Source organism: Phocoena phocoena, chromosome 7 (genome assembly GCF_963924675.1).
Source record: "Phocoena phocoena chromosome 7, mPhoPho1.1, whole genome shotgun sequence".
Lineage (NCBI taxonomy): Eukaryota > Metazoa > Chordata > Mammalia > Artiodactyla > Phocoenidae > Phocoena > Phocoena phocoena.
Window position 1 is genome coordinate 110,473,529 of NC_089225.1, and position 22,842 is coordinate 110,496,370.

Consider the following 22,842-nt stretch of genomic DNA (forward strand, 5'->3'; position numbering starts at 1 on the left):
CCGCAGGCTCTCCCCTCCACGTCACCTCCTCCTGCAGGACTCAGGGACCCCCAGGGTGCCCCCTGAGAGCTGGGGCATCGTGGGCACAAGACCTGAGGGGCTGGGACAGGCCCCTGTGTGCGTACGTGCGCACCTGCGTGCACGCCACGTACGGCTGCCGATTATCTACAAAAGGTGACAGTTCGACATGACTGAAATGGTTTGACTGGATCAATTATTTGATGATTGACCCAGGCCGGAAGTGAAAGCCACATGCAACTCACAGCGTGGTCTTTTACCCATTGTAGTGGCTTCCTGGATGTCCTGGATGTCCTGTGTTGGGAGGGATTGTGAGGCAGGATCTTGGCTCGGGAAGAATTCTGAGTGTAGCCGATGGTCCCCCCTGACTTGCGTCTGGAAGCTGCTCGGTTCCGTCCATGTGGCCCAAGGGGCAGCATGTGTGGCCAGCACGCCATCCTTTTCTGAGCCCCATTTCTTACCGTTTTGCTTCTTTTACAAAATGGCAACACCACAAACAAAAGAAGAGAGCAGCATTGTTCTTTGAGGGCCACTTGGCTGGGACAGGCGTGTTGAAAGTGTGGAGGGGGTGGGGCTTGGTGACAGAAACCAGGTGGCGGTGTGTCCTCGATTCCTTCCACGCAGCGAAGGGGAGCGGGTGAGGCTGAACCAAGAGGGAGGTTGTGTGCCGGGACTGTCAGTTACACGGGGTGTGACCGCGTGATCTCCAGGTGGACCGGGCTGCCAGCGTGTGCATCTCCCGTTGCCCTCGTGCGTGGAAGGATGCTGAAGGGAGTTGGGGGCCAGACCCCTGGGCTCCCAGCAGTCATTACACAGGCGCTGGCTCTGGAGAGGGACACAGCAGGGCAGATGGGAGGAGTCCTCAGACAACCTGTGGACCTTGGAGCTAACGCAGAACGGTGGGAATGAGCCGCGGGGACCACTTACCACCGGACCCACTGCTGCCCCATCAGGAGGGGCGGCAGCTTATTAGTCCCACGAAGTACGGGCTGTAGGATGTGCCCTGGCCCGCCTTCCGGTTCGGGCAGGAGCCTGGCAGTACAGGTGCAAGCTAGGTGTGTTCCAAGTTGCAGATGCAGGGGCTTTCTGGGCTGGGCAGGTTCTGAATGTGCCTGAGAGGGAGACAAACACACACACACACATACACACACACTCACACACACACTCACCCCACCCCAGGGCAGTCTGTCTCCTGCCAGCCCTGGATGGTGGGTTTTGCTCCAGGTCTTGGTGGTGTCCAGCTCACAGGGTGCTGGCCTTCTCAGAGACCAGATCACCCTCTAGGATGCGCAGTGACCTGGAGACAGAGCCCCCTGGAATCCTGCTGTTAAAGTCCTGACACTGTTTCCATGGGAATGAGACAGTTACAGAGAGTGAGCCTCCACCTCTCCCCCGGCCCCCGGAAATGGGAGAGGACAGTCCAGACAATAAGTGATGTGTCCCCAACTTCCCTGGGGGCGCAGCGGTTGAGAATCCGCCTGCCCACGCAGGGGACACTGGTTCGAGCCCTGGTCTGGGAAGATCCCACATGCCACGGAACAACTAAGCCCGTGTGCCACAACTACCGGGCCTGCGCTCAGACCCCGCGAGCCACAACTACTGAAGCCCACGTGCCTAGAGCCCGTGCTCCACAAGAGAAACCACTGCAATGAGAAGCCCGCGCACCGCGACGAAGAGTAGCCCCCCGCTCGCCACAACTAGAGAAAGCCCGCGCGCAGCAACGAAGACCCAACGCAGCCAAAAATAAAATAAATTTAAAAAAAAGTGACATGTCCCCAGAAGAAATATCAAAGGGGAGATGGCTCTCCCACAGCCGTCACCCCCTCCCTGTACTGTTGCTGCTCCTGAACTGAGGATTGTTGCATTTTTAAAGATCTGTAAAAATAAATAAACAAAAACAACCCCGCCCCCGACCCCGAAGCAAGGCTACTGCCCGCAAGGCCACTTTCTGGTGGCCCTTCGCCGTGATGGCTTGTGACCCTGCTCTGCAGTGTCAACACATCAGGTATTAAAATGCAGAGGATTTCTGGGTTTCTCCATAGGGTCTAATCTCACAACCACTATCCTGTTTTAGTTTCTTGAAACAGGCACCTGATTATATTCAGAGAAATGTGTGTGAACAGACAGTTCTAAAGCCAGTACTTTTACATGTCCAACTCAACAACTGCATTTTCAAAAACAAAGTTGACACGACAGTTTTTTTTAACGACAAGTTATTTTCACGTGGGAAACACTAGTTGAGAGCAGTAAAATCTGAGGGACTAAGAGACCATCTGCCCGTGTGCTGGTAGCTGAGCAACCCACCAAGGTGCTGTTGGGTGCTGGCCAGCTCACCTCCTCACCCACTTTTCTGAGGCTACTGCCCCTGGACTCGTCCCAGGCCATGGCTGGTGGGATTTGGCCTCATTTAAAGGCACCAGGTGAGCAGCTGGGCTCTTTTCTCCTGAATCTGCAGTACTTTTTGTAATTCATCCCTTTTTATGCTTAAAATAAATGTGCAGAATACTAAAAATAAAACAAACAAATAACCTGAAGTACATTTCCCCCCAGGGAAACAAGTATGTGCACGACTAATGTTCCACTTACCACCAAACTCTTTCAGAGACTGTAGTAGATGCTGGAAAGTTCACGTACAGCCACCACAGTGGGTGTTGGAACATTTCCAACAAACAGCTTACTTCTTTGGTCACACAGGCAGACCTCATTTTATTGGCACTTCCCAGATACTACAGTTTTGGTTTTTTTTAAACAAATGGAAGGTTTGTGGCAACCGCGTATCGAGTGAGTCTGTCGGCGCCATTTTTCCCAACGGCACTTGGTCACTTCACGTCTCTGTGTTACATTCGGATAATTCTTGAAATATTTTAAACTCTCTACCAGCAGAAAGGTTATGACTTGGTAAAGACTCAGATGATGGTCAGCATTTTTTAGCGGTATTTTGACATTAAGGTATGTATGTTGACTACTACAGTATAGTATAAACATAACTGACGTGCACTGGGAACCCCCAGCGTTCCCGTGACTCGTTTTATTGCGAGACCCGCTTTATTGCGGTGGTCTGTAGATTTCATAGGGAGGGGCCCATCATTATGTGCCTATTTCCTCCTTCAGGGGGCTGGCTGAAAACCACGCCCCCCCACCCCATCCGCTCGGTGGGTTCCAGGGGGCACAGGCTGTGTCTGTTCCTGGGGCCCGGTCCCCTCCCCTACCCCACCCAGCTGGCTTTCCTGATCAGTTCCCGTGTCCTCCCGCTGCCCCTGACAGTCAGAGATTCTGTCCTGTTCAGTCTGTTCACCAGCACTGTGCTTATTATTGGCCCATAACGGGCTTTGCTAAATGCTTGTTGTGTGGTGCTCCTGAAGACCAAGGTTTTATTGCCCCAGTGTAGGGAGCTAACAGAGAAATGGGGAGCGGCGAACACGGGGAGAACCCTTGCCAAATACTAATAAGAGCCAAACTGTTTCACAGGTGGAGTGTAAATCAGATCCATTCCCCTGTGTTCCTCTATTGCTTGTTTGCTTGCATGGAAGTCCCCGTCTGAGATTAGAGACACAGCGTACACGTGGGTAAATATTGAGACGGTTACTGGGACTCACAGAATCTTTTCCCTGGGGCAGTACGAGTAGTACCGTCCAGAGCTTGCTATCTTGTGAGCTCTTCAGACTTGGGAAAAATAATTACTACCCTGGATCTTCCAGAGTACCTGGAATTGTGACAGAGTGTTAAGGGGGATCCTGGTTTTCATATGGGAATTTGAGCGAATTGAGGGTATTTCTTTCATTCTCTGCTTGCTGTGGTCTTGGTTCTTCCTTGTCGTTGAATTTCACTTTGAGACTCTCCCTCAATGTGCAAGTCCCCAGACAAAGTCGCCAGTGTAACACAGCAGGGCTTAGTTGGTGTTCAGGGCACACAGGTAGCGTTTCGGGAGCCTGACGGCTGACGCGGATCAGCTCCCGCTCACCTTCGCTGAGGCTACAGAGGCAGGTGGTGGTGTCCGTTGAGTTTTCACACAAGGGAGCTGAGGCACCAGCCGCTACTGAAGCCGCACAGGGTCGCCCAGCTCAGAGGCAGACCCTTGGCGGGCGGCTTCGAGCCCATTCCTCTGCACTGCGCTCCCCCTGCCTGGATACACACACACTGCTGTCCTGAAAGGGCCACAGCCCACCTGACGGCTCAGCACCCACATTCAGGGGCCTCAGCGGGACCTCGGGTCACCAGGTCTCCTGCGTGCTGGGCCGTGCCGGCCCCTGCAGGCTGCCTGTCCCTTGGAACAGCTGCTGAGTTATTGGGGAAAGTACTGAGTTCAGTGGAGGACAGTATGTGAACTTTGGGGGTGGGTCCTAACTTCCAAAGACAGCTTTGCGGGGAAGTCTGAGTGTGTGGAGCCAGGGCAGCCTGAATGGGCCTGGGGCTCTGAGCCCAAGGGAACAGGCTGCGGGCCCAGGCGCCAGCATCACACCTGGAGTGTGAGCTGAGGACAGCAAAGTCCAGGCTTCCCTTTCCAGAGAGCGTCCCGCGTCCACCACAGAGCCCGTGGACATCTTCACAAGAAGAAGGATGCTTTGGGCTCCAGGACCTGCCTGCCTCTTCTGGGGCTGCTGGTATCGCAGGGCATGTTTTATTCTTTGCAGTACCTGAGGTTCTGCCGCTGTGATTACAGAGAACATTTTGTTGGGTTAATCCTATCTTACAGCCATTTTAGTGGTTTTTTTGCAGGGGAAAAGCTAATAAAACTTACGAAAGTGGAATTGGGCCTGTCCCTGGACGTTGATGATTGGAGATTGGTCCAGGTCAGCCAGCCTACACCTTCCCAGGGTTTCTGTGTTTGTTTTACTCGTGAGAAGATAGCACTTGGAAGAGAGAACTCTTAATGGGTTTCATGTGTTAAGCTGCTAATTTACCTTTTTCTCCAAGTTCTTGGAAGTAAAGATGTAAGGAAATTGAATTTAACTATTGGGCAACAAACCACTTCCCCAAACATTAATTTTCCAGTTTCTTTTTTGAGCAGCAATACCGTTTTTACAAAATGTTTTAAGTAGATCTCTGATACATCATGGTGTTCTGTTAATAAAACTTGTACAAGTTCTAGTTGATAAGTTTCTGACTCATTGCTTATCAGAGACAGCCATAAAGCTGTTTTTTGAACACAGAATAGGGCTTAAGGGGCTCCTGTTTCAGTTTTATATCTGCCATCCAGAAGTGTTGAAGTAGTAGGAATAGTAGCACTCTTGAAATTCCAGGTTGAATCAATGAAGGCAGTGACTCTCATTCCATAGAAGTGTTCAGGTAGGAGCCCCCCCCCCCGGACCACGGTCAGCACTGAGTGCACTGTGATATTGCCAAGAGCCAGCTGGTTAACTGTCTCCTTGTTGTTACTTAAATTACTTGCATCACACAAGAAACTGTCACCGCACGTGCGCCCGGCTTGCCCCTCACGGGAGGTGGGACGCGTCCCCAAGCAGGTTGCTTGCTTGTGCAATCTTCATGATTTTCAGGCGCAAACAAATGCAGGATGAGATTTTTAAAAGGCCAGGGCGAGGCTGCAACTTTCCCCATATCCCAGCAGGTGGGTTCTGCCTCTGCCCTGGTTACCTGATGCCGCAAGAGCCGCCGTCTTGGTCTCTGGGTTAGCGTGTAACATACCTGCCAGTGCAGGTTGCTTGTCACCGTGACAGCCGCTTCAACACCAGTTGTACATATGTAAAAAGTGCTTATTACATTGGCCATTTTCCAACCCCCTGAAGTGGCTCTGGAGCGTGCTCCTGGGGGTGCACCTTGAGCCCTGCTGTGGGATGAGAGCCCCCCCATCTTGGCTGGCATGGCAGCTTTTCACCAGGGCCTTGGTTTTGCTCCATCCTTAAAGTGACGTTGAGAGTCTGTCTTTTTCTCTTGGAAGATCATGGGCTGTTTTGATCTGCAGGTTCATACCTCCTTGCATTTCAAGAAAATGCCTCTGTTTTATCTCTGAATAGTCTTTGAGCTCTTTTGTTGGGGATTTGTTGTCAGAGGTACCATTTATCCTTTTGTTAGTTTCATTTGTCTTCCTGTCAGTTAACTTCTGTCTTTTTCATCTTGATGGAGTTTATTTCAAGCCATTCCTCCATGTCAGAATTTCAGCTTTGAGCCGTGTTTCTTCTCTCCCTTACTTTTTCACATTGTATTCGTCCGTTCCAAATGTTGGTTTGGTCCTCAGTTCTAGAGGTTCCCATTTCTTCCCTCATTGTTTCGGTTTCTTCTCCCTGGAGTTCTCGTCTTGTTAAATGTCTGTTTATAAGTGGCATTAGGGAGGGAAGTGATCAGAAGGGATTTCCTTCTGCTTTTTGAGTTTTGTTTTCTCCTCCATTGGCTCTTTGGGTTTTGCGGGCTCCCTTGCAACCCGCCTCCCCTTTTATTTTGGCTGCGCTGCATGGCTTTCAGGATTTCATTTCTCCGACCGGGGATTGAACCCCGGGCCGTGGCAGTGAAAGCCCGGAGTCCTAACCAGTAGGCCACAAGGGAACTCCCGCAATCCCTCCCTGTCTTTTTCCCCTTGCCCTATCTTTGCACGATAGTCTTGCCATCTCTTTAGCTTTTTCCTCCCCTTTGCTGAGATTGGCGCTGTCTCGACTGTAGTCAGGTGCAGGGATACACGCACTGCTCAGGCCGTTCACGTAGGCTGGCCACTCGTCCTGGGTCAGGTATGGGACGTGGGGAGCCCCCTGCCATCTGGTTTCCTGGGGCAGGACACAGGCTAGAGGAGACACCCCTGGCCCAGAGGAATGGCCCAGTCTGCCCGAGTTCCCATTTCCCAGACCTCCGTCACACCCCTGGCTCCCTGCAGGGAAGCACCGAAGGCTGAGGCCGGTTGTTGCTTTCCCTGAGAATCGCAGTGTATCATGAGTCCCTTTGTCCTCTGAGGGCATCTCCTCCAGACAAAGGTGAGCTGCCCTGACACACAGGGCGCTTGCATTCCCTAGGAATTTGCTGGATGCCCTGCGCCAGGTCCCCTGCCTCCGCGGGGGCTGGGAGGGGGTTGTGTTATACTGTCACTCCCTGCGGGGGCCCCTCCTTGCAGTCTGGGTATCCCAGGCACTTTGCCTGCAGAGAGCCCTGGCGGCTGCTCATTTGGGAACCTCCTAACCGTCAGGGGACAGGGCACAAAGGCCATGCTGCCCCTTCCTGAGCACCCCCCCTCCCTGGGGGATCTGGAGCCACTCTCCACCCAGTGCTGGAGTCCTCCTTTTTATTCTTAAGGTCAGTGTTTTCGAGGTTGGTTATGTAAAGCTTTGCTTCTTTTCTTGGTGGATGGTGAACTTTTTATCTGGCTTTTATTTCCCCCCCCCCTCGTTTTATTAGATATGGAAGAAAGGAAATTTGGTTATAGCAAAGTTCGAATCTTTCGTCTTACCCTGGAACTTTGACTTCTGTCTCAGTCTTCCTTCTTTATTTTACTCGGGTCTGGGTGAAAAGCAGTTGTTAAAGACCGTGGCCTGTGTGTTAAACCCCATTTCACCTGACGTCGTAAGCGTGAGCATTTCACCCGTGAACTTACCGATCGCCACGCACTAATTACATCCTTAGTGTCAGTACATTTTTATAGTAGTCCCTGCCCTCCCTTTTTTTTTTTTTTTTTTTTTTTGCGGTACACGGGCCTCTCACTGTTGTGCCACCTCTCCCATTGAGGAGCACAGGCTCCGGACGCGCAGGCTCAGCGGCCGTGGCTCACGGGCCCAGCCGCTCCGCGGCACGTGGGATCTTCCCAGACCAGGGCACGAACCCGTGTCCCCTGCATCGGCAGGCGGACTCTCAACCACTGCGCCACCAGGGAAGCCCTGCCCTCCCCTTTTTAAAACAGTGTAAGTTTTTTAAAACTTGGCAGGGGAAATGAATTCTGATTTGGTTAAATTTTGTAAACAGACATGTAACCAGTAAAACTTTTCTTCCCCAGTGTAAAAATAATAATGGGATCCAAAATCCCTTTTAAATGTCATGATATGAAACTTCTCCAAAACCTCAGTAATAGTACCTGACTTCAGTATTTTGATCAAAGTTAAAAGAGCAAAATTAATTTTAAAGCCTTTCTGGCACATGCATGATCAGACTTTTCATGTTCTCCCGGGGAGAAATGTAAATATTCATAGTTGTCTCCAGTGTAGTCCTCTCATCCCGCCAGTCCTAAGTAATTAGGGAACAACAACATTTACAGATATTTGTTCTGGGGCTAAGTAAGAAGAAAATTTTAGGCAAATGTTACAAATGACAAGAATCTCTAAACCATTCCTCCGGGAAAATCAGGTGCTCTTGAGCTGGGGCCTCGTGAGGGGGACAAGATGTGAGGCCAGCTTGCAGCTATGGGGAGGGTCTTAGCGGCTTGACTTTGTCTGATCAGATGCTGGAATAATGCCCCCCCTCCTCTTTCTTACGGAAAAGGGAAATAGCGTGCTCCACAAATGCACTTTTAAACTCAAGAATGATATTCATCCTTTGCTTATGCGTGGAAAAGTAAAGATGGAAATCAGCAGGAAAAAAAAATGAAACATGTTACTGAGTCCAAGCTTGTACGGCTCACCACACAACAGGCCAGTAATCGAGAGATGAGTTGCTGGGGCAAGGAAGAGCAACTTTATTGAGAAAGCCGGCAAACCGAGAAGATGCTGGACTCGTGTCCCAAAGAACCATCCTGCCTGAGTTAGAATTCAGGCTCCTTTTATACTAGAAGGGGAGGGAGTAAAGTCAAACACTTACTGGTTCCCATCAGCTTCCGGAGGGGATGTGTTCATTTCTTCCTTCCTGTGGTCATTCACAGGTGGACCTGGTCAGGATGTTTCCTGTGAAGTAAACAAAAGTATTTTAGCTTAATGCTCATCACCTGGGAGGCAAGGTTCCCAGAGATCGGCCATTATGTATCATTTAAGCTTATAGGCAACATCCCTTTAATGATTAACTTGTAATAGAATACAAAAGGTTCTTCCCTGTGACACAAAGTGATAGGCAGGTCTATTTCTTTTTAGTTTCCTAAGCACAGGGATGATTACCATTTGGGGCTGAAGGTAGTTCCCTTCCGGAGCTGTGAGTGGAGCGAGGAAAAGACATCCTCAGCCCCACCGCCCTGCATTCTCAGTGTCGCCCTGTGGGTGCTAGGAAATTACACAAAAGATTCCAAGCTCGTCTGTGGACACTGTGTGCCGTGAACTGTCTCAGCAGAAATCCACAGGGAAGAGGGCGGAGGTGAGAATCAGTGAGCACTTCTGGGTTTGGGTCTCATGCCTGCTGGCTGGGGGGGTTTGGTCGGCGTCTGCACTTCTTTTCCAGCCGAGTTAGATGTGGAGGTTGATGGTGATATTTGCACCACAAGATGCTGTGAGGAACAGTGGACATGATGTGGGAAGAGAAGTGCTTTGTAAAGTATTACAAGGCTTGCTGTTGCCTGGAGAGCTGTTAATGATATGATAATATCTTTTAGTCCAATTAGCCAAAAAGACAGAAATGTCAAACATCTGTTGCCGGGTTTACTCCCAACAAGATTTTTTTTTTTTTTTTTTTTTTTTTTTTTTGGAGAATAGGAAAATTTGATTTTCTTTTTTTCCCCCATAAAGCAGAAATGCCAACCCAGGTGAGATGGTTATAGCTCCTTCAGTGTAGACAGCCCTTATATTTAATAGGGCTCCATTGTAGGTCCATCCTACCTAGCTTGAGTTTAAAGAGTAGAGGGAACCCAGTTGTTTTTACCTACGCCAGCATCCCAGATTCAAAACTGGTTCCCCCAGCATGAGATCAGGACTCAGGGGAGTAACCTTGAAACCTTGATACTGATTGGTTACCAGTGGATTATAAGGGGCCCCCTTGAGTCTTTTTTTCAAGATATTAAAGACACAAAACGACTGACCTTTTCTTCCTGGTGTGCTGTTCACAACACATCCAGCATCCCTGTTCTTGGTAGGTATATTCAGGTCCATCTTTTACTCATTTTTGGAAGAAATTAAGACCTTGACTTGCTTAAGAAGGCAAGCTGAAGGGCAAACAAAGTTTCCCAGGGCAGTTTTCTGGAAACTCTGAAAACTAGACTTTGGGTGAACTAGAAATTTAATAAACTGCATGTGAAGTTGAGTTCAGACAAGAAGAATGTCCCCTCTGTGTGCTCAAACGAGAGGCAAACACCTCTTTTACTGTCCGGCGAGACTCAGTTACGAACATCAAAGCCCAGAGGTGAACTTGGTTCCGCTCACTTGTCTCTACTGGTTTGCTCCACGCTTAATGGGATGCTCTCTGCCTCTGCTGACCTCACGGCATCTTTGGAAGGAACAAACTTCAGTGCGGGAGGGACCTCCGTTTTCCCTTCTCATGGAGATGTCAGCACAGGTCCGGAGCCCTTGTACCCCTGTGTACTCGGTGGGCAGGCAGCTGTGTGGGGGACACTGCACACATATGCACGGGTGGGCTGAGCCAAGGGCATGTTGATAGTTCCCAATACAGGGGTCGGATTTGGGTACACTTTCTAAAAGTAAAACTGCCCCCCCGGGTACTTTAATGTTATGTAATAGCATTCGGCAGTCAGAGACGGTTGACGATTATTCGTGTAACAAGTTTATAGCATGGGCCGCAGGCCAGGCTGTGCATTCAATGCTAGGAATACAAAGCTCGGTTCAACAGACCTGCTAGCCCTCTGTATCCACAGATTCGTTCAGCCACGGATCTGAAACACTCCAAAAAAAAAAAAAAAATTACAGGAAGTTTCAAAAAGCAAAACTTGAATTCGTCTCATGTTGGCAGCCATTTACGTAACATTTATGTTGAACTTAGAGCTATTTACGCGGTGTTTATACCGTACGAGATATTACAGGTAATCTGGAGATGATTCAAAGTATACGGGAGGATGTGTGTAGGTTATATGAAAATACTGCACCATTTTATATAAGGGATTTTGGAACTAGTCTCCTGTGAAGTCTGAGGGATGACTGTAATTGGAAATAGGATTGTAAAATAGGCATTTAAAAATCTGCATTAGAAATGAAGTTGGACGTAGAGTTTGGTAGTGTGCTCTAATATTTCGGTAGGGAAAGATCTAATGGCTGGGATGGATGGTGGGTTTGAATTTCAGATAATGAGAGAGGTGGCCCCTGGGGAGTGTAGACCAGCTTGGTACCACCCCCAACTTCATCCCAAGGTTTTTTCCCTTTGTGTCTCTAAAGTGAACTGTAGGAAACGGATTTTAAAGTCTAATTTTATTTACCTGCTGGGCTGTGTTTCTCCAGTACCCAGTTGTCGATGTTCCCGTTGAGCCTGCTGACAGTCTATCAGCAGTAGGAGTTTATTTTTTATATATAATTTTATTAATCATAGTCTTACTTTTTCACAATCTGGGTGCTTAAACACCTGGCTGAATTTTATCTAATCAAACCTTTGGGTTCATGGCAAATGCATTTGAGTGTTTCATTTTTGTTTCCTGATGTATGTGTAACACCAGAGAAAACACAGAAGTCCATTGCAAGTGTCTAATATTTGCAATTGTAAAATATTGAAGAGACGTACTAATTACATATCTTAGGGGGGAAATGAAAAGTGATTTTAGAATTGGAAGGGGCCTTAAGGATGGAGGAGAGAATCACCCCTCCTTTTAGAGCTGATGAAAATTAGATCTAGAGGCCTCTGCTTGAGGTTACAAAGCGGAGGAGCAGAAAGAACTCTGCAAACCTGTCTTAACTTTGGTATTGTCATTCAGCTATCTGGACACATAACTTGGGGTCGTGACTCTACAAAAATATGTGAAAGTGAATGAACGAATAGATGTGAAATTCATCCAACAAGCCCTTACCCTGTAAGACACACGAGGGCATAGAGACCCAGGGGAGGAGCAGGGCCATCAGCGGGTGTCATTCCGGGAGAGCTGCGTGGTGACGCCCACCGGGTGCCTGCTCCCCAGGGAGATGGGGGGAGGCGGCTGGCAGCGGAGGGGTGCTGGTACTGTGGGAGCTCCCCCCTCCTGCTCTGGAGACCACGCGGACTAGTGAGGAATTGGCCGTGTGAGACCAGCGTGCCCAGGGCAGCTGTGAAGGCTCGTGGAGGTCGAACCTGAGTTCATCAGACCAGGGCTGGCCTCCATGCGCTCAGATGCTGGGAGTCAGGGCTCGTTTGGGGGAGCTGCGGGGCACAGGGACCGTGAATCACTGTGGATCCTCCTACAGCCAGATGCGCAGGTGCAGAGCGGGCCTTAGCCCGTCTGGTCCAGCGCGCATGCGCTCTGTCCCCCGCCCCCAGCCATCAGATGTGTTTCCCTCCGTCCGTTCTCCACGGAGTCTGCCCTCCCTTTTCGGTGTCGGCGGTGAGGGGGATCAAAATGAGAGTTCCTCCGTTTTAAAGTTGGAAAGTTTTCTTCGGTTTTTGAAGTTTTGTTCTTTAAGCACGTGCATCTTGCCTGTGACGGGGTGCCCGGGGCGGAGGGGTGGGGGGAATGCGGGGCGGGAGCGGTGTGCGCATGCGTGCTCGCTTGCGGAGGCAACCTCCCCGCGGACCGCCCCAGCCTCACGTGGCAGAGGCCCACCTGCGGACACTTCTTAGGGGTGCGGTGAGGTGAGGTGGGGTGGTTTGGGACGGAGAGTCTAGTTTCTGCTTCTCGGGCGCTGGGATGGCCCAAACCCCGGACTCTCGGAGGGAAGGTCCGCGTCGTCGAGGGGCCACCGTGGCGGAGAGCCAGGTGTGACTCCGGGGGACAGGGGGCCGGCACCCAGCCTCTGGGGCCGGTGGGGAAGCTCCACCAGCGAGGTTCGCGGGCTTCCAGTTATTCGGGGTTAGCTGGTGATTCTGGAAGGCCTCTGTGCCGAGGAGCTGAAGTGAGCGCCGGTGCTGGCGTGTTCCCCTCGAGACCACGAGTTCCGAAGCCCAGTGAGGGGTGACTGCGGCAGGCTCAGAGCCCAGAGCGTGGGAAGGTCGTTTGTCTCTGGAGGTGGCAGAGGGTGTGGCAGAGGGACCCAGAAGTGGACGTATTTCCCGCTGCCCAGCAGTCCGAACCGGGGCGCTGAGGGGAGATGCTTGAGGCACCTGGGCGTGGGAGGGGTCAGCCCCTGCCGCCTTCACGTGGCCACCCCCGTACCCCCAGCGTTCCGGCGGGGCCCCTGGTGGTCTCTCGCTAACCCAGCGTGGTCTCTAACGCTCTCCGTCCGCCAGCTGCACTGCTGTGTCTCCACCTGTGCGGAGCTGCCATCCAGTAGTTTGTGTCTAACCCGTGTGTAGTAGTTGAGCACCCTTCCCTTTCCTGTGAACTGTGAACACGGAAACACCATCCCCATGCTGTTCTATGTTTTCCTTCCAAGAACTGGGTTTCTCTTGAGGAGAATACAGATTCTCAGCCCTTGAATTTGCCAACGTGCTGGAGACCGGGCCCCTGATCAGCAGATACAATTCGTTTCGGTTTTGTGAACCCAACGAGAGAACAATTTCCGTGCTCTCTGTTTCTGGACTCGGTATCAGCGTGTTCCCAGGGAGAGAGAATTCCTGAATTTACACACAAAGCCTGCATTAAAATCCCACGCTTCTGAGCCACGAGTGATCCTGGCATTGCATGGAGGCTGTGTATTCTAATTAGAAAGGAACACGGGTTCTTAAGGATGGATATTTGAATCTGAGTTCAGTAGTTCTTTTAAAGTCCAGGGGTCCCTGGAGGCAGAGCCGCAGCCCACTCCTACTAAACACTCAGGGCTGCCCCCAGGGCCACAGCCTAGGGTGTATTTTTCCACAAGCGAAGCCCACGTCTGTTTGCCCTCCCCTCGCTCTGTCTTTCCCGCGTAACAAGATTTTTTGTGTGTGTATGGCAGGTGGCAGATTCAAGAAAGAGATTGTTGTTGACGGACAGAGCTATCTGCTGCTGATCAGAGATGAAGGGGGCCCTCCAGAGGCACAGGTGAGTACTGCGCGCACACTGGTGACCAGCTTTCACCTGTGCCTCCTTGGGAAGGGTCTGACTCCACAGGTGCGTCTAAGAAGTCGGTCAGGTGCATACAAGAAAAGGTGAGAGAGAGGCCCCAGGAAACTGCTTTCTGTGACTGAGGTTTTTCTCATCCCTGAGAGACTAATTCTGTTGTTCCTTCAGACAGAAACCTAGAGGGAAGTTTGGGCTGTGTGGCTGATTTTCACTTTGCGTTTTTGTTTTTGTGTTTGTTTTTTTGCGGTACGCGGGCCTCTCACCGTTGTGGCCTCTCCCGTTGCGGAGCACAGGCTCCGGACGCGCAGGCTCAGCGGCCATGGCTCACGGGCCCAGCCGCTCCGCGGCACGTGGGATCTTCCCGGACCGGGGCACGAACCCGCGTCCCCTGCATCGGCAGGTGGACTCCCAACCACTGCACCACCAGGGAAGCCCCACTTTGCGTTTCTTAAGGCGGAAGGAAGAGCAGAATCTGCACTGATGTGTCATCTCAGCTGAATTGACATCTGGAAGTGTCTATAGCCCTTTTTTTCTCCTTTTATCCTGTGTTTGATCTCTAGAGCAGTACAGTCATTTAGAAAGTTGGATGGGATTTGGAAACCTGAGCACTACTGCCAGGCTGCCCACCAGGCTTCTCAGCCCGGATCATTCTCCGCCACAAACCAGGATGCAGCACGGTCTGATTTCTTTGAAAGTTCCTTGAAAAATGGGTGTTGCGGAGGGAAGAAAACCAGCATGAGTGTGGAAAACCTTTTTCTTTGGTTTACTTCCTCTCCAGTTTATTACTGTACTTATATAATTTTACTAGCTGAACACTTTGAAGGGACCGAGGGCTAGTAATAGTCAAGACCCATTAATGCGAACTTAGTATTAAGATTCCCTCTGGCGCTCTTTCTTGAACTTAGCCTTTGGTGCAAGTGCGACACGGGATTATTGGTGATTTAAGTGAACGATGTTGAATATGGAGGTTGTTAAAGTTCTAGAACTCCACACACTGAGGGGTATGCAGCTCTACAGGAAAATGGCGTGGATTTACCATGTTTTAGTGAGTCTAAAATGCCACTGATTGTAAGCTGTACCAGTATTTAAAAGAAAAATGCTGTCAAACCGTGAAACAAAGCAGTCCATAAGGTACGTTCTGAAGATACCATAAGGTATGTTCAAAGACGTTAGTTAAAGTGTGGAAAAGATTTGTTTTTGCTTTGCTGAAACAGCATAGTCGATGAGAGTAAGGAAACACTGAAGACATGTTAAACATGAAAAAGGGTAGGTTACGGAGCTGTGAGAGCTCGGGTTCAGCGCACATCTGTTACTTTATACTTAAGCAGGACAGGGTGTGATGTCTGACACCGTCCTAGAAGGTTCACGATGGTGCTAAAAGCTCAATCACTTTTTCTGAGTGGTCCTTCGCCCGTGGGACGTCTGTCCTGCTATCACAAGGGTTCCGTCCGAGGCAGGTGGTAATAGGAGAATGACGTAGGTAAAGTGTGGGTGTCACCTGGGTGATTTTCCGCTTTTCTAGCTCGTAAATGTTTTGGAGTGACCAGGGGCAATCTCACATGTAAAGAGCACACCTTAGCTCTGACATAAAGAATCTAAGAAGAAAGTTGAGAGACGTATAGAAGCGCATGTTGGAGCTGGTGTAGTGGCTTCAGAGGCGCTGCTGTCCAGGGATGCTGCCAGGGATGGGATGCTGGGGGGCCCAGGGCTGCAGAGACACGGCGCTTCCCCTGACGCCAGTCGCGGAGCAGTGAGCAGGCTGCCCTGGGCCAGAGTTTAACCGCAGTGAGACCAGTCTCCCAAGGAGCCCCAGGCCCACACTGGAGAGGGAACTCCAGCCCGAGGAATTAGGGGCTCGGAGCACTGCCCCACCCTGAAGGTTTCATCAGCCATGATTGCTGTTGGGGTTGCCTTTTTAATGAAAGTATTTTGGGGGGTGGATCTCTTATTACGAAGCTCAGGCCCAGTGTTTCCCCACATCCCCAGACGGTGACATTAAAAATCCCAGGGGTTTTCCTTTCCAGTGGTAGGTACCCTCTGAGAAGCATCTTTCCTCTAGGAAGCACGTATTCCTGTGGAATACATCTTTTCCGAAGCCTCAGATGCTTAGGACATGTGATGTCATTCGACACAGAAACGTTTTCCTTCCTTTTAGTCCCTGATTAATTAAAGAATTGGCTTTTAAGAATAAAACAAAAAAACTTAAGGCCTGTGAGCAATAATGGAGCCCTTCTTATAAGTTTCTTCTCATGTCTGGAAAGCACACATATTGTGAATCGGTAACACTGGTTGAGCCCCCTGCCCCGCCACCTTCCCTGAGTGGTGCAGCTCCCTTAATCCTCGAGATGACCCTGGGAGACGATGCTCTGAGCGTTCCCGTCACCAAGGACGCTGACGCCCTGAGATCTCATGGCATCAGGGCACAGGCCGAGGTGGCCGGCCCACACCCCCGCCCCGCCGGGGGTAGAACCAGGGCCCCCAGGAGGTCTCTGTCTTGGCCTCTGGCCGTGAGTTTCCCTGAGGACCAGTCCCTTATTCTAGCACATACTTCCCACAGAAGCATCGTTAGGCTAGAAGCTTACCCCGGTCAAAGTGCAGATTTCTGCTTTGAGGGGATGTCAGATGGAGCCTTTCAAAACTAGGCCGAGTGTACTCGGACATTCAAGGAAAAGAACCGTTTTCAAGTCACCACTCCCAGGCACACGTGAGCATGATGTTTGTTTCCACTGTCGCAGATCATGTCATATAGTCTGCGAAGGTAATGACGGCTTCGTGAGTGAAGTTGCAGGATTTTGTGGATACCGGTGTCCTGTTAGGTGGTGTGAAAACTCTGCCGGTTGGGGTTTTTTTGGCAGTTGGTGGAGAAGCCGCTGGGGTGGATGGGGGACATCTATGGAGTGCCCACTGCTCACTAGGCCCTGGGGCTCTCAGGATGCACCCTTGAGAGGATGTGGCCTGGTTTGCATTTCCTCTGCACGGAGGGTCAGGTGGTTGTCAGTTTTGGGAGGTGCGGGCTGGTCCCAGGGACCACAAGCATTCGTAAGGTGCGCGTGGGCGTGGGGAAGCTGACTTCTCCCCGATTCTTGGGAAGAGAAAGGAAAACACATCTCAAGGTAGAGAAGGGGAGAAGGAGATGCCGTGTCAGCCTGAGTCCTGGGCCCTCACGAGGCATCAGCCAGTCCCAAGGCTACTGGCCCCAAGTTCTCTTTCTCATTTAATTTCATATTTATCATTTGAACTTCAGGTGTATTTACGTTTTGTTGCGTAAAACCTCCATTTGTAACTGAATACGCTTTTCATTTATATGTGGAAGTCAGAGCTTAACCCACTAAAAATTTCACCAAACATTAGAGCTGATGCCTTGACCAGCAGAACTTAGTGGGAGCTGCAGGTTCTTTTAGAGAAAGCATGTGGGGCATTTTTTTTTTTTTGATTTTCACCTGGGTCTTTCACCAAAGAGAAGGGTCTCTGGCGCCAAGTCTCTTCCTCAGCGCCACCTCTGTGACCCTGGGAGCCCTGGGAAGCTGCTGAGCTTCCAGGACCCTCTCCTCTCTTGGCTCCAGCTTTACAAGACGGTTATGGGTGTTCCACGGGATAACACGCGCTTGAGGGTGTGGTTATTTGCCAGAGAGAGGATCTGATGTGAGTTCAGCTGGATGCAAGAAAAGTGAGAATAAAATGACAGGAGTTGGGCCGTTGTGGGGTTTTCATTATTTTCCCCTAAGTTTTGTTCGTTGCTTTTGTTAACTTCTCCGGCAGTGAGTCATAATTTCCTTGAAGGGTGCTGGAATTAATCAGGGGCGGCTGATCTTTACGATACGAAGGCCTCACATGTTGACGGAGTAGTTGGTTGGCCCTGGAGGTGGAGGATTTCTGAGCCGTGGGCACCCAGAGGAAGAGCCCCATCTCAGGGGTCCAGCACGGCTTCCTGGGCGGCCTCCTCGGGGAGTTTGGGGTGAAACAGGAAGCTGCAAGGCCGCCCTCCGTGCCTATCTCCAGGTCGGCTCTGCTGTGCGCGGGGTTTGCCTTCCATTGGCCGAGTCGGGCCAGAGGGCAGACACTCCCTCGGGGAAGGATGTCTGGTTTTACTCTGGAGACAGCGTGGCCTGGGTGGGAAGGGGCTGAGGGCCATCACAGGCGTGTTGTGCGAGGATGAGAAGGGCGTTCGTGACGCCCCAGCGATGCGCTATAAGACGTCGGACGTGGCCCGGCTGGAGGCGTGTCTGCCGGCCTTTCGTCCCGTGTTCATGAAGGTGACCCCGTGCTGCTCCTTTGCCTTTCTCTCGTGAGCTCCTCACTCAATATCTCCTGCTCACCTGCCTTTCTTTTCTCCCCAGTTTGCCATGTGGGTGGACGCTGTTATATTTGTCTTCAGCTTGGAGGATGAGATAAGTTTCCAGACGGTCTACCACTACTACAGCCGGATGGCCAACTACCGGAACACGAGTGAGATTCCGCTGGTCCTGGTGGGAACCCAGGGTGAGTGGTGTCCGAGGGCAGGTTGTGCTTCTGTGGCTCCAGCAGTTGAGCAGTAAGTGATTCCTGGCCTGTGTTTTCAGAGTGGAGGGGTTTGGAAACGGTTTAAAGAAGTAGTAATTTCCTACTGAAGGCTCCCTTTTTACAGTGAGCATCCATGAAACTGAAACTGTCACACTTCCTGATTTGATTCAGTGGAGAAGTCACTTGGCAACTTCAAAACAAAACACCCCCCCTACACTCCCAAGTGCTCTAATTTCTATATTAGGATATCTTAATCCTCTCTTACAAAATAATATATAAGCGCCCTAAAAGGTTATTTATGTTAACCTTTGTACCTTTAATACTGATTTCTGATATAATGCAGAGTTTTGTTTTATTCTGCTCTATTTCTTAATGTCTTACGAGCTGTATCTCATTTTTAGCAGATCCCTTAGAAAGCATAGAATCTTACCATGTGGGTACGTTTTGTGTTTTTTTCTAGGACACTTAAAACTTGGTCTTTTAGTAAAGTGACATCACTTACTATGCCCTTGATCATAGATTCATTTATGTGCTGGTACCTGCCACTGGGGACTTAACTAAGGGGTCATACGGAATGTTTTTAAAAGTCAGATGAAGGTTAACTTTAAAACTGCTTTGTCAGAAAAATGGGGAACTTAAAAAATATAATCATGTCAAGAAACACTGGATTTTCCTTTCATTTTTTGGTGCAGGTTCTGTTTTTGTTAATTCCTTTAGAATGAGCACATCTGGTCTGCCCTTGCATGCCCTGATGTAAGACTTTTCCAAATAAGAAACCAGCTGCGTCAAACAAGCAAGAACAATTAGCTGCGTGCGTGGCACCAGATCCAATATAACTGAGAGCTCTGGCGGGGTAATCTGCTGCCTTGGCAGGATAAGCCTGAATCGTGGAGTGGGTGTGTGTGTTGGGAGAAAAAAGTGTGGAATAAACTAAAGTCATCTGCTCAGGGTGCTAGATGTAAAACGTGAGGGTTGGGTTTTCATGGAGAGAACTTCATTGCCAATCCCCACCCCACCCCCCTTTTTTTGGCTGCATCGGGTCTTTGTTGCCGTGCGCGGGCTTTCTCTAGTTGCAGTGAGCTGGGGCTACTCTTCGTTGCGGTGCGGTGGCTTCTCTTGTTGTGGAGCACAGGCTCTAGGCACACGGGCTCAGTAGTTGTGTCTCGTGGGCTCTAGAGCGCAGGCTCAGTAGTTACGATGCCTAGGCTTAGTTGCTCCACGGGATGTGGGATCTTCCCGGCCCAGGGCTCGAACCCGTGTCCCCTGCATTGGCAGGCGGATTCTTAACCACTGCACCACCAGGGAAGTCCCCCCTCTTTGTTTGTTTTTTTTTTTTTTAATAGCATATATATGTCGTGGCCAGCGGTCTCACACCTGAAACCTTCAGAGCAGAGGTGGATTTAGACCAACATGGGACGTGAGAGGTTTTTTATGCCCAAAGCGCCCTCTGGTGGTCACTGGGAGACAAGGCACGCCAGTAAAAAGCCCTTGGTTCTTGTTCGGATGTACAGAATTGGCATATTTGAGTTGGCCTCCTGAAAATTCTTAATACATAATATTTTATAGTGGGCAGCTCGTCTAAAGAAGACCTTGCTTCAAGCTGCCTTGAAATCGACATCGAGGCAGTTAATTTCCAGTAAGCGCCTCTTCCTGCAGGCCTACCGAGGGCATTTCTGAGCCAAAGCAGGGTCTGTATGGACGGCTCCTTACCAGCCGCCTGGGTTCAGGGGATCTGTGTTCAGGATGCAGAATGCCTTTCTGCGGTGGACTCACCGGGATAAAGGGCAGGTAGGTTTTCAATCCAGGCCAGAAAGGTAATTTTGATCAGTTTGTTGTCTTTCCTACACAGCAGTGTTTTGGGTAGTAGGGGTGGCGAGTCTGCGGTCCCTGCACGGGGCCGTGCAAACCCCGCATCACTCGCTCCAGGCCGCTGTTGACCTTGACGCTGCCAGGCCTTGAAGGGAGGAAATCCCGTAAGGCAGTGGGGGCATCCGTGGGCACACCAGTGTCGAGGGCGTGGTTGCTTGTGTTCCTGATGTTTCCACATGTGGCCAGTTTTCCTGAGGTCTTGTTGGGATTGCAGATGATATCTCTCCCTGCTCCGGACCTTGGAGATAAGTGCAGCCTCTGTGTCTCCCACCCCAGCTGAAGGAAGGCACATCTTCACCTCCCACCAGGATGGTGGATGGTCTGTGTCTCAGGGAGGCCTGGGGATGGCTCCACAGAGGCTCTGGGGAAGCCCTGATGTGGAGGAACCGGCCCCCTTTTATTCCCTCTAGTTTTATAAGCGTCTGTCGATTGAGGGCCGTGTACCTGCAAGGTACACCTGGGAGCTTGCACCCAGCGAGCACCTGGGAGCACTCCTGGAGGGCTTGTTCCCTGTCCCCTCATATTCATTTGTGAGACCTGTTTGGACTTCAGCAAAGCCATGTCCCAAAGGAGCAGGACGGGAATGTTATCAGTTAGGAACCGTCCTCACCTGAGGGCTCCTCGTGGTCATCAGCCAGACCTCTGATTCCCAGAGCACCCTGGAAGCCCCCGTGGCAGGAAGGTGGAGTGAGTGTGGGCTTCTGGAAGGTTCCACCCGTAGGTACCATTAACTCGTTTCGCTTTCTGTGAAGCCACGCTTGTCCTGATGCTGTACAGGCTGCGTGGGGTGCCAGAGACAACGGCTGAGGGGATCTCAGGTTTCCCTCCCAGCTGGTCGGGGCTGGTGGCCTCAAGATAGGAGATTATGGGATGGAGAAGATGGAGAAGAATTAAGATAATTCCTGAAGGGTACGTGGGGTGTGGGGCCTTACCCAGAGGTGGGGGGACGTGTTCTCTCCCGGGTACCATCGGGGAGCTGGAGGATGTTCCTAAGAGGACAAGGTGATGGTGTGATGTCTCTTAAACATCTGTTTTAAAGACTTGAAGATCACCTTGATTGGAGGGCGAAGCCCGAGCTGTAAAAAGATGCAGAGTCACAAGAGGAATGAAAAATAAGACCAGAAGAGCATTCAAGTGTAGGGTCTGTTTCTGACACATGACAGTGTATCTTGGAAGGAAGCTGAGATGGGACAGAAATGAGTGGGCACCCACCGGGGAAGGAGGGCCTGGGGGATTACGGGGTCAGGATAAATCTGAAGCTGGATTCATGCTCTGTGGCGTGTATTTTCTAGTTTATACCAAAGCACTGGAAAATTCTGGGTTTCTAACTTTTTTTCTACTGTTTTCTTAAAAGATGTTTACACCTTAAAAAAAAAAACCAAACTTCTTTTTCTTAAGCGTTATGAAATCCAAGTCAAATTTCTTATTCTGTAAGGTAAGAAGACAGGACGAGATAGTGTTTGAAGAAATCCCTCTAACAGGCCCTGCCAGGGAATGTTCTGGAACATCTGTTTGATGTGGCTCCGGTCATTGTCAGGAGAAGGGTCCTGAATCATAGTTTCTCTAGGAGTAATTCAGAACGCTCAGTTAAACCTATTCCATCGGACTCGGAAAAACAGAAAAAATAGGGAGTAAGGAGAAGAGAAAGAGAGGGAAAAAAATCAATAAATTATTCCCTCAAGATGTCCCTTTTGTTTACTACTTCCAGGAATTTGAGTGCCTCAGGCACTTCCTGTGCAACAGCAGACATTTAAAAGGTTGTCACTGTCTTGTGTGACTTACACTGCTTTTCCCTGGACTAGTACAGAAAATCCCGGTGGCGGGTTTTTGGTTAAAGAGATCTTGAGTGTTTCCTGTAACTCAGGAGCTTTCGTGCCCTCGGGGAAAATGCCACGTCAGGAGCAGCCCTGTAAAGTGTGTGTCGTCGCAGGGTAGCACGCCGGCCGGAACGTCTCAGCCCGTCCTCTGGTCCTGTGTGCGGGGCGTGTGGCTGCCCCCCAGTTACTCAGTAGTAACAGAATGAACGGGGAGAGGGCCTCGTGGATGCCGAGCTGAAAGAAAAGAAGGGCTGCATTTCTTTTTATTAGGAGACTAGTGGCTGGTGCCTGACATGTGTTTCGCGGCTCAGATGCCCCCATCTGTACACAGGTCCTGAAGGAGGTGAGGGGTGTCTCCCAGCCGAGCCATCTTCTTTTATTTTTTTTTGATGAGGACCACTTTTAAAGTCTTTATTGAATTTGTTACAATATTGCTTCTATTTTATGTTCTGTTTTTTTTTTTTTTTGGCCGCGAGGCATGTGGGATCTCAGCTCCCCGACCAGGGATCGAACCCGCACCCCGTGCCTTGGAAGGCGAGGTCTTAACCACTGGACTGCCAGGGAAGTCCCCCACCCGAGCCACCTGTTAAGAGCCAACGTGGTTCGCACACTAGTCTGTGACACACCCTCCAGTGCCCCAGGCCCCCTCCCACTCCTGCCTCGCCCTTGGGTCCCCCTTAAATGCTCGGTGCTCTGCCGCCCCCTGCCCCAGGCACCCTCCCCCACCCGCCACCTGCTGCAGGT

General features: G+C 50.6%; 1 protein-coding gene across 3 annotated transcripts in view; it reads left to right on the top strand.

The window, feature by feature from the left end:
• Positions 1–22,842, top strand: part of AGAP1 (ArfGAP with GTPase domain, ankyrin repeat and PH domain 1) — a 549,941-nt gene that overhangs the window by 199,215 nt on the left and 327,884 nt on the right. For all 3 annotated transcript variants that reach the window (XM_065880907.1, XM_065880908.1, XM_065880909.1), the window contains exons 4-5: positions 13,806–13,891; positions 18,250–18,391. In XM_065880907.1, the coding sequence (XP_065736979.1) occupies positions 13,806–13,891; positions 18,250–18,391 (228 nt within the window). The remainder of the gene's footprint in view (positions 1–13,805; positions 13,892–18,249; positions 18,392–22,842) is intronic.